We start from the raw sequence: 17,866 nt of genomic DNA, 5'->3' as shown, positions 1-17,866 counted from the left end.
ACAACACTGCTCGAGGGGCGGCGGTGGAGTCAATGCGCACACAGCGCTCTGGGGCAAAGCAGGCGCTACAAAGTTCCTCAGCGGTGAGTTAATCCGCACACACAGAGCGCGAGGGACTCGATCCTGGAGCAGATCACGTTTGAGGCAGAGCAGGCCTCACGACCTTACGCCCCAGCTGTGTGCCGATGAGCACACTGAGACAGATTTCACAGGGGGCAGCTTCACAAAGGCACAGCGCAGAGACCCACACAGCAGCTGGAAGGGTGGGTGCTGGAGAACTTTTGTATCCCTGACTTCCCAGCTCTTCTTAGGCCCTTGGAGACAGTCAGGCTTCAGAGGGGCAAAGCACACAGCACAGCTCCTCTTCAAGTCAGGGGGACACAGCACACAGCAGACAGTCCCTCCCTCAGCAATCACAGCAACTGTAGGTAAAAATGTCACACAGCATTCCCCATGTTATCCTATGGGCAAGATAGCCTTTCAGTAGTGAAAAACGAAATTGGCAGTGTTTCGCTATACAGACATATTACCCACACTAGTAAAACCAAACAGAAACCGGGACGTCTGCTCACCCTACCTTTGGCCTTTAAGGCCCGAAAATAGAGCCCCCTAGAGCCCCCTTTCGAGGCCCCTCAAACCCCCCCCCCACTTAAAGCCCTGATTGTATCGCACAACAGTTGAGCAAAGGTATAATTTGGCGTTTAGGACAGCTTGTCGCGAGGCTGTCCGCAGTGTTTGTTATTTTGGGCGCTTCTTTTGTTGTATCACGGGAGCTAAGCATTGAGTAGAGTGTTTTCAAGGCCAAGTGCTTATATTGATGGACTTAGAGCACTAAGTATAGAATACCGTGTAGCTGTTGCCGACCGCTGCTTGAATGAGTCGTAGCGCGTGGTTGGAGGGACGAGATGATCATATGTTGTCTAGCACCCCGATTGTAGGTGAACGGAGGTATTTGCCTTGCTTATGAAAAAGGTAGCGCAGAGCACGCAGCGTTACGTTATATGCGATTAGTGTTGTACCACTGACCAACAGCATATCCCGAGTGGGATCGATGGCCGTGGGGGTCGACGGGCATGATGAGTTCTGTGATGCCAATGTTTAATTCAACACGGTTTCTTGTGTTTTTAAAGGACATGGTTGCGCAAGTTGGGACAATGGGCCGTGACAAATAACAAAGTTACAGGTAAAAATTGGGGCAAAGTACAAGCGGCGAATATGGCGGCCGCTGCACACAAGGTGTCTGGGGCCAGCACTGTAGTCAGCGATGCATGTGTTCGTAGGGTCTGAAAGAGTAACACTCACAGGATGGGCCGGCCCACGAACAAGTGCAGGTCAGTAGGGCTTATTTAAGGTGACAGTCAGCATTGGAAGGGAACTGCTGCAAAGGGTGCAACAGTTCCCTGTTTTGAATGCAGACGTAGTGACTGCCCCTGTTTCGTGCACCTATGATAGTTTTCCGTTATCCTCCTGGTACATCATACCTACCTGGTTTATGCTCAGCACTTCTCAGAGAGACAGCTATTGTACTCTGCCGACCGGTGATGGTTCTGTTAGTTGCTCAATATAAATATTAGACACACCGGTCCAAGCGTACGAAGGATGTGGATCACAGTGGCGGATGGCCTGCAGGACTGGTTCGCAGTTTTAGCAGTCATGGTTGACCCGACCGGTCTGCGCAGCTTTCGTATTTGCCGGCATGCTAGAAGTGCAGAGTGCAGTGCTTAAATTTGAACTGGGGGAGGGCAAGCTGGGCTCATTCGGACCCCATGTGTTGGACTAAAGGTACTTAATCCTCTGCAAACTTTGAGCCGGAGCAGGAGAAAGGAAAAAACAGAGAGGTAGATAGGGATGGATAGCCGTCGTAGAGGAGAATCTGGCTAAAGAACGCAACCTGGGGCAGAGTGTGTTTGTTAGTGGAATAATAGAGGTGTGAAGTATTCTGGACAGCCTTGGGAGTTTGCCGCCATGTCTTTGTGCCAGCTTCAGGCATGGGTGCAAAGCTTTGGGCACATCTTTCTTTATCAAGTTGACCATTGACAGTCTAGCAGTGGCTGGCAGGAACTGACAATCCACCGATATCACTAGGGTTACATCACTGACTTTCGTTGGCTCCTGTTGAATGTAAGGGCTACCCATTTTCACAATAAATGTGAGCTTCCTGGGGGATGATTTGGTGTCATTTAAGTCTGCTGCTAGCAAGTTTGAAGGTCACAGATCGATGGGCCTTTTCACATGTCCTTTTTGCCTCATATATAGATAAACACTTGGGCAGGGCCCACTGCCTGCGGTAGTCAGCATGGGAATTAGAGGCAGGCCTAGAAAAACAAAAACTTCACTGTGCCTGAAAAATATAGCCCAACCTCTAGCCTTGCTGGAGGGGTAAGGCGAGGAGTGGTTTATATCCATGGAGACAATGACAGAAGAGGGTGAACTATGCAGCACCACTTCATGGGGTGGGCTCAGCTTTGCAGGCTACCCTGCACTGGATACTGACTTTAGGTTGACAGGAACCTGTATCTGCCATTTTAGTACACTCAGGCCTCTAATTAGAAATAGCAGGTAAGCTTCCACTGCTGGGGCAGTGTACGATTAGCAGTTTGAACCCCCAAAGCTGGGAAAGAAGCAAGTACAAGGGGGTTAATTAGGGCTTAGTCTATTGGGCTGATGTGCGCTGGGAGCACCATGGGCTAATATATGAGCAGTACGACTTTCTATCAATCTAAGTGCAATCTGGCGTAGCACCAGATGCTAATACATGGGCAGTGTGGATTCGGAACAAACTAAGGGCACCTTGCGTAGAACCTAGGTATTTGTGTGTGGGCTATGGTGTGGGTGGGGACTCCAGCAGGGGACCCAGCATCTGTCACAATTCTCACTGACCAATTGGTGAGGCACAAAAGACTATTCGCCAAGGGTACTGGACTATGACACAACATTCGTTCCATACGGGCTACATTTCCAGGGACAACAAAGTGAACTAGGGCTGTTGCTGGTTTAGACACCTAGGGTCCCAGTTGGTCAGCAGGTAGGGGGTACCTGGGAGTGAACTACAGTAAATAAGCCTGGCGGGCTTATAGGGTACATAATGCAGGAAATTAAGACTCTTGCGCTGAACTATTAACCAACACAGGTTTTACCGGCAGCAGGGCAGAACCTTTTATGCCTGGTTTCTGCTTGCTCAGCGACCTCAGTGTCCACTGTGGGGTCAGGGTTTTGACGTCACGGTCCCACCCCCATGTCACCCGTGGGTTTCCCTCAGCCTGCCACCTCCCTCTTCAGCTCTAACATGCCCACAGTTTCAATCACCTGGTTCTTTGGACTATGCCACTGGCACAGGTAGGGCTGTAGCACACATAGCAAAGGCTACAAGTTATTCGACATTGAGCATTCACATATTTAGAAAGGGCAGGCAAACCGCTTGATTGTTCACCCCCCCACTCCAGTAGCTTCCCCACACGTAGGCCTGCGTTCTGGTATGTGGCAGCAGGAGGCTGGCCATGGGCTAATCATGTGAGGGTGGGGACCTGGGCCAGCTAATGGGGGTGACTTGCTCGGCATGCTCCCTGCAGTCATTCTCTTTGACTGGGTTGATGAAGGGGAAAGGTTGCAAGCATGCCTTGAGGTATAGGTTCTTTGACTCATCCACATGTGAACATGGTTAGTTTCAGGGAGCACCTGCATGATCCCTGGGTGCCGGGGAAGGTTTTCTGGGTGGCAGCTTTCCTGAAAATTGCACAGGCTGTTGTTTCCACAGAGTGGGGCAGGTTATCAGGCCTCCTCTTGTCAGTGTTGGAGGTGTCGGTCGGGTCTTTTAGACCGAGTTCGAGTAGGCTCTATCCTGTCAGCTAAGGGCGTGATTTTGCCATTCCCAAAAGGGTGCTGGTACCCTAATAGAGTTGAAATAGAGGGTTAGGATCACAAATACTGACTACTATTAGAGCATATTTTGCTTTTATAGTTAAGAGGGTACAGGTACACTGACCTTAGGTTTACTCCATGTCCTCCGATCCACAGTGGCATGATACAGGTTGCTTCAGTTAAGCAAAATATCCTCGGGAGCGGTCAGCCAACAAGGGCACTAATGTCCCAGGTTTGGCCTAGAAAGATGGGCGGGTGTGGTGCTCCCTTAGAAGGGGTAGGGAGAAGAGCACATTCCGACCAGGTTTGGCTGAAGGGTATTCTGTTACATCTAGCTGGGAGATAGATGTATGGTCCAGTGTGTCTGGTCGCCCCTTAAGGCATGATTAAATGTCAGGTTTGCAAGGCACTCTTTTGAAGGGGCAGCAAGCCCAGCGTTCTGGGCAGGCTTGTCAGTGGAGCGCATCATGCAGGTGGGATGAGCAGAATTAAATTCCAAAACACGCTGTCCCTAGACGCTCAAAATAGGTACTTATTTTCAACAATGTAGTGGCTATATATCAATATCTACTATTGTGTCACCAGAATTTATCAGTTTACTATTCAGGTGTAATATCCTATTGCGTCCTATTCTAAAAACCAGAGAGATTCCTTGTGAGCTTTCAAAAGGACAGTCAACACGAACATAGAGTGATTTCACAGTTTTCACAACACATCCTCAATCAGACGTGAACAAATGTGTGAAGAACAAAATGACACCTCACGGGCGCACCACCCTCGGGGCCACTGGCAGGTACTCACCAGGTTACACCCTTTTTATCATCATAGGTGGTCATTTCGTTCAGAAAAAGAAAAATATAAGTGTCCAAAAGAAAAGAACAGATGTGCGAAGTGCAAAAGAGTAATGGATGTTTACTCCTTAGGTGACAAACAGTGATCAAAATCAACAGACACACCAAGCACGCAACTTTTATTCTTTTATCAGGCGTGATATGTTGAACTAAAAAGGCTGGTAGCTAGCTCTGCATACCATTACCTACTGCCAACATGTTTCTCTGCCACTAAGGTTTTGGCAGATTCATCAGGGCTGGACACCTTGTCACCGCACCAATGTTGGACACTTTATTCTTTGTGACCTCTGCCAGCACTATTCTCTCGTACCGGCTGAAGAGGTGCGTTTTTTCCCTCCTACTGTGAGCTTATATTTAGAAAGATGGGCCCCAGCGATTGTCTCGTCAATCGTGATAGGCTACGTGGACCTCTGTGTCCCAATGTGTTAAAAGGTACATCCATCAACAGCCACCCAGGGGAGTGGCCGGATGAAAGGTAAAGTGTTTTTTGTACAGGTGAATGGTGAATAAACCACAGGCAACCCTGTGAGGCACCTGAGGTTTGTTGTGGTGCAGTGTTATTAGGCAAATATGTACAAGCCTTGGCCAGTTAGCTCAGTTGGTTGGAGCATGGAACTTATAATGACAAAGTCGTGGGTTCAATCCCAGTACGGGCCAGAATTTTGGATTAGTTGTATAGAATGGTGTGTAGTGCTCAACAAAGGGGGGTTTGCAACCTAGCCTTTCTTCAAGTTGCCAGGACCAATGTTCTAGGGGGAGGGCCTTTCAGGCTTCTTGTAAGTGGGGGTCCCAGGCATGCGCTGGAACAGCTGGCTGTAGAGGCTGCGACACAGACTAGGGGGGGTGTCTCCCCTCCCAACAATTTTGGCCATACACCTGGGAGGCAATGACTTGACTTTCTTGGGTAGGAGGGCAATTGGGGAAAGCCATGGAGACCTCGCGCAGGAGAGTTAACAGCGCCATGCAAAAATTCACCGAACAAAGGGAGTTTGGCTTAATCCGGCATGGTTTACTGCATGCCTAGTCCACAGGGTGTTTTGAGGAAGATGGGATACACCTGTCAAGAGTGGGAATGGACCTGTTCTTGCTTGATCTGGGGGAAGCCTTGGAATCAGCAGGGTATATGTAACTAGGCCTATCGTGGTGGGGGGCCCTGGGGTGATGGTGGCCACACCCAGTGCTGTGGCGGAGTTACAGGGCGATCCAATGGCTGTAAGGTACATAGGGGTACCCCCTCTGCACAAGCACCACAAGAGTGCAAAGGCCAAATATCCCAAGGAAGTTCCTCGCATTGGACCCTGGAGGAGCAACAGGGCCCCGTTAGTCCTAAGGGTGGTTGTGGGCTGAGCAACAGGGGGTTGCCTGGAACGCTCCGCCCCCCTTCTGGGGGTGTGAGTAATGGGGTGGACTGGCAATCCCCTCCATCAAATCTGACAAACACCGGTTGGCTAGGGCCCCGGTATAATTTGGCTCATCAGGTGGGCTGGCGGCGAGGGGTGCCTACCCTGGGATCGCCTGTAAGATAACCCACCATGTTGGCATATTTGTTATGCAAATAAACCTGCAGCAATTTTTTCCACAAAAAAAGTGTCTTGTCTTTTTATTTCTCCAGGATATTGCTTTGGGGGGATGAGGAGTGTTGCCGATATTGGCACTATGATGCCTGCATCAGACGAAGGCTATTGAGCCGCCGCTTGGTGATTAGCAGGGGGCACTACTAAGTGGAGAGAGCAGAGCCTGCCCCACACCTCGATATATGCACCATCTTCCTAGATTTGAAACAGAGCTTGACCGTAATTGGCACTAAAATTGACTTAATTGCAGACAGTTTGATCGACTGAAAGACAAAATTGCTATATATGATGACCGACTTGATCAACGTGAACACTGCACATCAGGTGATTAGGATGAACGTGCTGCAGACAAGGAGAAACTGAAACTTCTTTATATGGAAATAGTGCTTGAGGTGATAATAAATAAAAATGAAGACTTGGAAGCTTGTCCCCATCGGGGCAATCAATGCATTGTTGGGGTGCAGGATTCTCGAGTATGGGCAGTATGGAAGACATTGTGGAGGAAATGTTACGCACACTTTTCAGATCTGACCTATCTCCCATGCTTATTGTCGAAAGAGCTCACAGATCTCTCCCACGGCCGGGCACTCCAGCTCACCCTAATATCGCACAATAACTGAATTACAGAGACCAAGATACAGCCCTATGCCTTGGCAGGGAACAAAGACTTCTGCATTATAAATGATATGAAGTCTCCATGTTTCCTGATTTCACAAACTCTTTGCAAACTGCGCGCACAGACCTCTTGTTGGTTAAGCGCACCATTTTGCAAATTTGCTTCTGAAAACTGTCAAACTTTGCTTAGAATATACAAGCAAAACCCTTCTTTTCACAATCCCAAAAAGGATGCCAAATATGTAAAACTCTCCCATTGAAAACGGACAGCTTTAAGGATGCCAAATATGTAAACTCTCCCATTGAAAATAGACAACTCTAAGGATGCCAAATATATTAAACTCCCCCATTGAAAACGTACAACTCTCCCACGCAGAATGATGTGCAGGAGGGATCGCAACTCATTGAAACTGATTAAACTTGGTGGTGCTGCATGGTGGACTATTGCAAAGGGTTGCTCTTTCACTTTGATTATTGACCGTAATGTTCTGCTTCTGACCCTTGTTGATGATTCCCTTCCTTTCTCCTGATTTAGATTTTAAGACACTGCCTGGCACACAGCTTATGCTCACTGCTCCCCCACTGAACCATGAGGTTGACTTTTGGTCCCGAAGCTGACTCCTGCCTAGGGAACGTCCATAACAACATGCTGTGCTTTGATGTGTACACCTTTGTCCTCTCCAGCCACCAAGCTTGTTTATAGCTCGGTAGTGTGCCGGTCTCCTAGGTCACCCCAAAGGGATGGTTCCCAGTATTGACCAACTGCAATGCGCTATGTGACTTTTTGTTAGGAGAGGGGCAATAGATTTGGCTTGATGGGTGGGCAAGGTAGGAGGGAGAAAGCCGGGTCTGGTGGCTCAGTGGATTAATGCATCCACTGCAGGGGCTTGTGTTCAACCTTGTGGTCCCAGGTTCAAATCCCAGAGGGTCCACTCAGCCTTTCAACCATCTGAGGTCGATAAAATGAGTACCATTGAGTTGGGTAACAATAAAACATATGTTATTCATTTCCAAGATGCACCAGCAGGGGTGAACGTGCGCTTTACAAATACACATGTTATTTTATGTTACTTGTTTGTGGGGTTATACACAGTCCTCCCTCTGCTTCTTCTTTACATTTTTTCTCTTTCTTTGCATATCACTCGGCTGGTACAGTTATTAGCTTTTAGCTTTACCCATTGGACAGATGTCAGCTTCTGCCCACATTAATAACTAAATTGATATAGGGTCTGTAAAGACACCTACCTAGAATGTCAGCAGCTTAAATGATTATCATAAGGTGAGTCAGACCTTTCCATATTTGAATAGACACTCTGTAGACATTTGCTTTCTGCAAGAGCTACGCCTTACTGAAGAGACGCTGTCACAATTGAGGTCCGGATTGGTGGGAGAGTACACATTGCCTGTTACTTCAACTTTGGGTGTACGATGGTGATCTTTATTAAAATGGGACTGCCATGGCGTACAAGCCAAGTCATTTGCGACACACAGGACAGGTTGTCCTCCTTCCTGGTATTGTGCTCGACCATCCTGTAAACTCCTCTCTGTCCACAGTCCGAATGTTGATGGTCCCTTCTTGTTCGCTGAAGTTTGGAGGCTAGCTGAGATGCTTGGTCCTGATGCAACTCTTTGGGGTGGGGATTTGAATGTGGTGCTCGGCAGGGAGATGGATCGATCTATCGATTCCAGAGGTCTTCATCTGTGAGCTGCAGTGCACCTACATCTCATTATGGAGGACTCTGACCTCATTAAACTCTAAACATGGTAAATGAGGCCTACAAGGGTTTTTTGTACAATGATTTAAAGTTGTTCAAGAATCAATCGTGGAATCAGTCCTATTGGAACAAACGCTAAAGTGTCATTAGACAACAAGAAATACAAAGAGAACTTCTTAATGGAAAAAACACGGGGAGACCTAGTAATTTGAAAAAATATATCTTGTTTTATATCTTTTTGTTTGAAATAAAGGAGTACATAAAAACATTTAGCATACAGTCATACAAAGAAGCAAAAACTAAATTGTCCTAACAGTACATGACTAAATATCTATTCCAAATCAATTGCGCGCAACAAATCTCCAAATGAAAAAATGTATTGCTTCAGAGTGACAAATTATCTTGGGAATAGAGAAGAGTGTCGACGTTTCGGTCTGTCCGGCAGTAGTCCCTCAGACCATCTTAAGGACGAGATCAATTGTAGCTGACAAAAATACTCTTTTTGTAAAAGTGGGCGGCTGCATGGTACCATATGCCAAATCTATGGTTAAAACTGCAGAGACGTGTGCTGTGTTATAAGAGAATTAATATCCTATATTTGATTACCTCTCAGGCGTAGTGCATGCGCTGCTCCTGACCCATTCAGAAACGTCATCAATCGACAGAGATAGCACAAGCAAATACAGCATCCTACAGTTATCTGATCTTATCGCAGACAGACTCAGGCTGAAGAATCAAATATAGGATATGTCAGGAGGGATACATTTAATTTACTTATAAGTCCCTAGTTAAGTGGTACTATATGTACCCAAGGCCTGTAATCAAATACTACTAATGGGCCTGAAGCTTTTATTGTGCCACTGACTTAAGTAGCCTTTTTAAACATGTCTCAGTCCAGCTATTGCAACAAGTGTGCACTTTTAAACTGTTATTTTTGACCTTTCAAAATAAGCCTTTTTGACAGGCCTAAACCTTTTTTTATCCAGCCCAGAGGGCAGGGTGCATTGTATTTAAAAAGCTGGACATGTACATGATTGTTTGACATATCCTTGTACTGAAAAACTCTCAAATTTGTTTTTCACTACTGCAACGCCTACTTCTCCAATAGGATAACACAAGGTTACCTTATCACATTTAATAAGTGATAACTTTTACTTGGAAACAGGTTGACATTTCATGTTTGTTGTCTAAGGAATTGTAATTTAATGCCTTCTTTAATGGTAAAGTCACAGTTGAGATAATGCCACTTTTAGGCGGTATAATAAGTAATTGAGCAACCCAGTGTACCCTTGTGGTCTTGGGTATTTAAGGAAAGGTAAAGATGCCTACAAGTGATTTATTTAAATATGGGAACATTTTGAATACATTCTATGTTTACATATCTCTGGAATGACATCTAATAACGCGGGGTTGAGTGAATCACAGCACTTAAATACATAAGTAAATCAATTACAACAACCGGGTGAACCAAAGTAGAAAAATATAATCACAGCCCACGGGCCACCTTCACCGCATCATCTCCAGCGTGTCCAGATTTCCCACGCATCGCACCTGGGCGCTGAAACTAGAAAACTCGGGCTGCAGTAAGAAACTGATGATGCACCTCCTCTCTTGTAAGGAACTGATGCATCACCTCCCCTGCGTGGCAGTAAGGAACCGATGCATCAACTCCCCTGGAGCTAGGAACTGAAACAACACCTTCCCTGTGGCTGTTTTTGCTTGTGATTTTGACGCATCCCAGGTACTTTGTGCTAAAAGTGATGGATCTAGAGTTTCCTATTGACAGAACTGTTTTCACCTTCTAAAAGTTATATTTTCATATATGTATGTTGGATTTTTGTCATTTTGGTTTTCTTTGGTTCAGAGAAAGATAACTTATTTTTCTAAACTGACGTGGTGTCCATTTCTGGTGTTTTCACTGTGATACTGTGGGTTATATACACATTCTTTACATATTGCCTCTGTAGTTTAGACTGACTGCTCTGTGCCAAGCTACCAGAGGTAAACACAGGCAAACTTAGGTGTGTATTTTACTCATACTTACTAAATGGCAGGGTTCCTACTTGGACAGGATGTATACCTTCGCTAACTAGTGACCCCTAATTCTAACAGAACCCCTAAAGAGTTCAGAGCCTTGTCTTGCTGTGGAGTGACAATTTGTGTAGTATAATACTTTGAATCAAATAGCCTTACTAGAGAGATTTACAATCCTGACAAAAACCAATTTGCAGTATCATTGAGTCTTTGTCTGCTTTATTCTTTACAGATCAGAAAAGACTTTAATAATTTTTTTTCTTTTCTTTTTGCAGATACGAGTTTTTCGTCCTCCTAATTATTCTGGCACAATTGCGTTAGCCCTCTTAGTTTCACTTGTTGGAGGATTACTGTACCTCAGAAGAAACAACTTGGAGTTCATCTACAACAAGACTGGTTGGGCCATGGCCGCTCTGGTGTGTACATTTTCTTAATGTCGTAGTTTGTATGTTATCTCTTTGGTTCTGGTTACAAATCTTTCCAGACATAATTCTTAGACTTTTATCATAAGAAAGCTTTAATGAGGCCCTTATGCAAGTGGGGTGGTAGCTGAAGGTGCCAAAGATCCTGGCAACCCGAGATACCATATCAATTCTGGTTGGTTTCACCAACCAAGTTACCAGCCACAATGAGCTTACAACCTCAAACTAGAAATGCAGATTTACTGGGTCATATACCACGTTTTCCCTGATTCCAGTTCCAAGCACATTTTTCTCCTTTTATCAAATTATTTTGGCTGACTGGGCTTCCGCATCTGACAAAATTTGTAATTGGATTGGCCAGTATCTGCTGTACCCGCACCACCCGAGTTAGAGATCATTGTTAAGGTGTTTACAGGTGCCACATTTTTAATTATATAAGTCATGCAGAAGCCTTCACTGAAAGTGATAAATTATAATGTAACTTTTTTTTTAATAACATGATATATAAATGCATTTTGCAAAACCAAATACAAATCCACTTAGATGTTAATCTGCAAAGCATAAGTCATGTGATGCAAGACTATTTGTAATTTTAAATGCGTTACATAAAATAAAGTTTGTAGTAGAATAATGACACCTATTAATGTTTGCATTTATGATATATGTTTTCACAAAGATTCTATTTTGGCTTTCAGTGTGTTGTATTTGCCATGATTTCTGGTCAGATGTGGAACCACATCCGTGGGCCCCCATATGCTCATAAAAATCCACAAAATGGTCAAGTGGTAAGTCTCTTTGTTTCTAATATTTATATTTTCATTTGGTGGAATAGCCTCTCCATGTATTAAAATATTAAATTAATTAGATACATTATTTTAAGTATATATTTATTGGTGTTTTCCTAAACGCAAGCTCCTGTGAGTGTCTTAGCACTATGCATGAGTAGATGCTTTTTGAAATACAGGGGTATATTTATGAAACGTTTGTGTCATGTTTGCACCATGGAACAGGGTACATGTGTGACGCAAATCACTAAGTCAGAATTATGAAGCCACGCAAAGCCACTTTGTGTGGTTTTAACCCGTTAAGCGCGTCGCAAATTCCGCCCCAGTGCAGACGTTCGATCGCGCTAACGGGATTCGGACGTCCAACGGTCGTGCGCAGCACTAGCGAGGTAGTGCACGCGACGACCGTTGGACGTTCGCAGCACTAAAGGGGTTAAATGGCTTAATAAATCTGGAATATTGCATTCCTGCTCTTTTCCGGTGATATAGATCAGTGCAGTAATGTGACTTGCTGCACTGCCCTACACCACAAATTTCATAAATATGCCACACAGTTTACAGTTTTGCATACCTACTTTGCATAAGATTTGCCAAAAAACTTCCATCGATGATGCTACAACCTAAAATGCATTTTAACCCCTTCCATGCTGGTGACGAACCCCAGCCGTCACGCTCTGCGGCGCTCGTGTGCTGATGACGGCTGGGGTTCGTCACGGCCCCGCCCTGTTCTTTTGTTTACCGCACAGCGGCGGAAACGGCCCAGCATGGAAGGGGTTAACATATAACATGTTATTACAGTTTAAATGTGTTTGTTTCTATGTGGTCTTGATGAATAATGGTATAATGGCACACATTTTATAACTTTAAATCACTAGAGGGTCACTGTTCCAATAAGTGAATGCTAGCCTAGTCGGCAGCATAAAGTGTAGATAGAGAGCAAGAGTGGTTGAAGTAACCCTATCTCAATCAATGGATGAAGATTGGATACATGGGAAATCCTCTTATGTCATGCTTCATCATTGGGCGTTATGGTCCTCGTGGTGGTGGCGCTGCATTCCCCCACTGGCCATGCAAGAGGGCTCTTTGGGGGGAGATCTTTTTTAGAGGAACTCCGTAGTGGTGAGTGTGGGTGTGTGGGGAGGGTGCAAGTGAGTTAAAAATACTGTGGCGGTACCCTAGGTAGAGTTTATTCTGGGGTCTATACGGTATAGTTAAAAACAGGGAAAACCGGAACTCATGTCCCTTTCTTTAATAGGGGGGTTTGTTCGTTTTTGCAATAAGGTAAGTGGTGATGTAGAGTAGTAATCAGGGCAACATGTTTCACGCCTTGTCGGTCCATAATGGATCCTTTGGTGTTTCATCAGGACCGGGAGAGAATTATGTGCAAAGAAAAACAAGGATCAGGGATTTGCGAGAGACACACAATACACCCTGTTATTATGACCTGAATCAGGTAAGTGGTCGGGGTCTATCTGAACCCAATCGTTGGATGAACACTCTCAGGCATAGATCCTACCAGAAAAATTATCCGGGGATGCCTGAATGGCAGGAATAAGCGTCTCAAAAGGTTACATTGAGCTCCTGGTGAATTACATTCATATGTGCCCTCAGCCGCTTGTTTGCCGTTTAATCTCTAACATTACTAGCATTCTTAGTTTTACTTATATGTAGTCATGAAGCTTGATCTTCTTCTGCTTCTTGTAGATTGTTTTAAAACTTCAGCAGGTTTATGAAGTTTGAAGCTGGTGAGGGGTATTTACCCTTTCTGTGCCAAGGAAATTACGGTTACGTCCACCGCCACAGTGACTGTGTGCACAGGACGTAACTATTACGTCCTCCTCCACGGTGACTGTGTGCAGAGGACATAACCGTTACATCATCTTCGCATGTCCAGGATATCCCTCTGCTGTATACAACAGTGGGATTTCATTTTTTCCAGCCTCAGGAGCATGGGAAGTGCTTCCCCTGCCATTTGCATCAGGAGACCTGGGAGAATGCTGGTTGGAAGGACGTTTGTGTTTTTTAGACAAAGTTTGAGGTTTGCAAGGCATTCTGGCTAACAAAACGTGGTGAGAGACACGCAAGTCAGCCCACCCTCGATAGCTCTAGGTTGGTTAGGTTTCCCTGTATGCTGATTGAGCTAGGGTTGAAATTCTAAGGGATCAAAAATCGTAGAACAAGTGTTCATATCATTTTTCCGGGCCCGGGGAGCCTTCACCTGTGTGACTGGGTCCAGGAGCTCCAACCAGGCCCAAGGGCCCCTTGGGGTCTCTCCTCCGGCATGTCGCACTGCCAAGGGCCTAGGACGGGGTTCTGTCAGGCCTGGGGAGGCCTCCCCCACTTCGCCGGCATGACAAGCTGCTTGTGGGCCCGTGGTCGGAGCTCCGCCAGGACCTTCCTTGCAGCCCCGTGCCTGAGGCCCAACTTGTAATCCGAGCACCCAGGTGGCAGGGTCCCCTGAGCCTGGCCATCTGGTCACACACCATGCTGCTTTCCACTATTGAGCCTGCCCTGGGAGTTCAGATTAGGGCTCATTTGCTTCCTTGACCCCAGCCAGGGCACCAGGGCGCCAGGAGCTCTGTTGGGTGCACACCTTCGGTCCTCTCTGTCACTTGGTGTGCACAAATTACAAGAAAGAAGGGTAGCCTTCCTCCAGATCTAGGGACAGGGTATCCAGGACCCACTGGTGGTCTGGGGCCCTCCTCTGCAGCCCCGTGGCTGAGGCCCAGGTGGGGCTTCAAGCTTCCGGGCTGCAGAGCCCCCTTCACATCAAAGGACAAGTGAAAGCCCTGTTTGTTAAGGCAAGCATAACCAGATGCCAGTTCTTCGAGCCCAGCCATCTGGACGCGACAGTGATTTCCAATGGTGCTCTAGATAGCCGAGCCACCCTGGAAGTCCCGATGAGGGCTCATTTGCCTCTCCAATCCCAGCTAGGGCTCCAGAAGGTCAGGCACGTTTGAGCCTTCGGTCCCCTCAGTCACTCTGTGCACACGGATTACAAGAAAGGGGGGTATTTTTTTCTCGAGATTACTATGGAGAGGGTACCTCAGACCCCTTGTGGTCTGGCGATGAGGCGGGTAAAGCCCCGGCCCGGGCCTGCATGCCCGGGTCCTGAGGGGCCTGGGTGTACACCTGCCTCCCAACCCTTTCGTTTTGGCCTTTCCTCTGAGACTGGTAGCAGGCAGGGATAAGAAGCTGGCATCCCTGTGCAGGGTGGCCTTCCAGCGGAGAGCCCGGCCAGCACTGTGTACTCCGATCAATTGGGCATGCTTGGCCTGTTTTAAGATGAACTGCTGACCCAGCTTCAGCTGGTATATCAAGCAAAGAGCTTCCATTATGCCAGGGACTGTCTGACCTGGGGTCTGCTGCTTGGTGAGGCCCTTACTCTACCTGCTGTTGGCCCATGGGGTGGGCGCCCTGGTCCAGAGCTCCCTCCTCCAGCCTGCCACATTGCAAAGGGCACGTGATGTGAGTCCTGCGGCCCTAGGCGGCTTTCCCTACATGGCTGGGTTCAGAAGCATGAAATGGGGCCAGGGATCTGGCGTGTCCTGGGGTAGGAACCCCCATCCTATCAAGCCCTCTGGAAAACCTTGAAGGATCTACACATATGACCCATTGCTGAATTCGGAATTTTGTCTACTTTTCAGAAATGCATCACTTTTTGGGATCCACCATGAGTTTCACACCTAATTTTACCACTAACTGGAAAGAGGTTGAGCACACAAAAACATTTGGAGAAATGGGCTATGTCCCAGTAAAATGCCAACATTGAAACTGAGAAAATGGTGATTTTAGCACCGCAAACCCTTCCTTACAGTCGTTTGCAGGGAAAAAACTGACTCTTCTGCAGCACTTGTTTCCCCCCAAAAAACAAATTTAGCTATGTTTTGGCTTAATTCCCAGTCCCCTCCGTGGGCATCCACAAACCTTGGGTATCTTTAGAATCCTCAGGATGTTGGAAAAAAAAGAGATGCAAATTGGATAGGGATACCTTATGTTGACAAAAAGTTATGGGGGCCTAAGCGCCAGCTACCAGCTACCCCAAATTGCCAAAAAAAGGCTTAGCACAGTGTTTGGAAAAGTCCTGGCAGCAGAGGAGTTAGAAAAAGCTGTATGCGACAACAGAAGAATATCGCTCAACCAACTAGCTTCACCACTGATCTCCTGTTTTCCTTCTGGTTGTCTGGTTAGCCTCTCACTTAAGGGTGGGGCTTTCTGCATTCAAGAAAAACATGTTGTTGCAGCATTTATCAGTTGCTACGTAGGGTTACCAGCAGACTAAAAACTGGGAGGCAAATCCACACAGACTGTTGTCCCTTACTTTTTATTTTATGAAGAATGTATTGTTTAATTTTCGTTAAAACTGTCTACAATATTTTACACAGTAAAATCAAGACAGAAAAGGTAACTTTTTCATGATTACGTTAAAACAGATACATCAAATATAAAGGTTAAAACTAATGCATTAATTCTATCTACAGACCGATAACTTTTTCCCCACGCTTTAACATTTGTGCCACCAACCTTGGTATATTCCCTTTAAAACATAATAATAATAATAATGCTTCTGAAATTCTTGAAATGCTTTTGCCTTAAAAATCGGGTTGAGGTATTTTTTCCAAACCTCTCACAACGATGGACATAAACATGTAACATGTTCAAAGGATGTGTAGGCCAGTTTGCATAACCTACACATACCTTACGTTTGCCCATTTGAAGTGAGCCATTGTAGTCCTTAAAAGGCAGATACAGAAACCTACAATGCATCGAAACATTCTTCTCTCAGGGATGCATATTATAGTTGATTGTCTTTAAATAGTATAGGTTTATATGACATCCTAATTGTGCTTATATCTTGCTGCAAACTCTGTATCCTTAAGCAGACATACTTCTTTAATGCCATACCTTATTTCTATCTTTCGAACAAATCTGTGCCTGTTTCTTAAGACTCCCAATGCAGGAAGATTATATTTTGACAGCTGCCTAACCATTGAACATTCAGACAATAAAGCCTCTGGCATATTCCTCGCCAAGGTATTATTAATAATTGCTTTTAAAGTGTTAATTCCTGTCGACTTGCAATCTAACAAGCAATTAATTGTGATAATACCAGCCATGGTCACCAAAGACGTAAGACCAAATTCTACCTATAAGCCGCACTGTGATGTTCACTACCTTAGGTAAAAAAATCTTCAGATGGAATTCAACAAAATGGATACAATTTTTTGAATGACTTTCCAAATTAGAGACCCATATAAAAGAACAGGGATAATGTTGGCCCTCGGGACGCCTAAAGTAGGACCAATTGCTCTCCCCCATACACCACTGAGCACATTTTACACTTAAAATTCTACTTCCGAACTTTTCCATATGGCTTTTCCATTTTAAGTTGATATCAATCATAACTCCCAAGTATGTATATTCTGGAACCTCTTCAAAGCTAGTACCTCCTTTTTTCCAAATGAAATTGGAGCCCTACCGTTCAAATGACAGTATCATGGTTTCATTAAAATTAACATGGTTTGCTCCATTAAAATATGGCATTCTGCTCAGTTGTCTTTGTAGGCCTATCTGAGAGGACGCCAAGATTACTAAATCATCTGCATATGTTAAAAATTGTTTTTTTTGTCCTGCCAGCTTTAGAGCATCATCAAACGAATGTACCAAATCATCAGTAAGGTCAGATATGTATAAACAAAACAAAGCAGAGACAGAATACATCCTTGCTTCAGCCTATTGTGCGTTGAAATTTCCAGGATAAGCCGATGCCATCAGATAGCTTCACTCTTTTGAAGTGAGGTGGCCAAACTTGAGAGTTACACTGTAGTCCAGCTCAAGGACATCTGTAGAGGGTTGAGCTTTCTACTAAAGGCTTCACCAGGTCGGTGGACCAGCAAAAGGTCACTTCCAGTGAACCAGGATTCACTGGAGGATCCAGGACTGCCTGTGGAACAGGGTGCCAACATCCTGCCAGGAGCAGTAGTTCCCACCAGAGCAGGGAGCAATATATCA

At 45.6% G+C, this 17,866-nt stretch overlaps 1 protein-coding gene across 2 annotated transcripts in view; it reads left to right on the top strand.

The window, feature by feature from the left end:
• Positions 1-17,866, top strand: part of TUSC3 (tumor suppressor candidate 3) — a 1,509,257-nt gene that overhangs the window by 680,288 nt on the left and 811,103 nt on the right. For both annotated transcript variants that reach the window (XM_086963342.1, XM_086963341.1), the window contains exons 5-6: positions 10,923-11,063; positions 11,765-11,854. In XM_086963342.1, coding sequence (XP_086819468.1) covers positions 10,923-11,063; positions 11,765-11,854 — 231 coding nt within the window. The remainder of the gene's footprint in view (positions 1-10,922; positions 11,064-11,764; positions 11,855-17,866) is intronic.

The sequence above is a fragment of the Lissotriton vulgaris genome, chromosome 3_1 (genome assembly GCF_964263255.1).
Source record: "Lissotriton vulgaris chromosome 3_1, aLisVul1.2, whole genome shotgun sequence".
Lineage (NCBI taxonomy): Eukaryota > Metazoa > Chordata > Amphibia > Caudata > Salamandridae > Lissotriton > Lissotriton vulgaris.
This window is presented reverse-complemented; position numbering and strand designations above follow the sequence as displayed.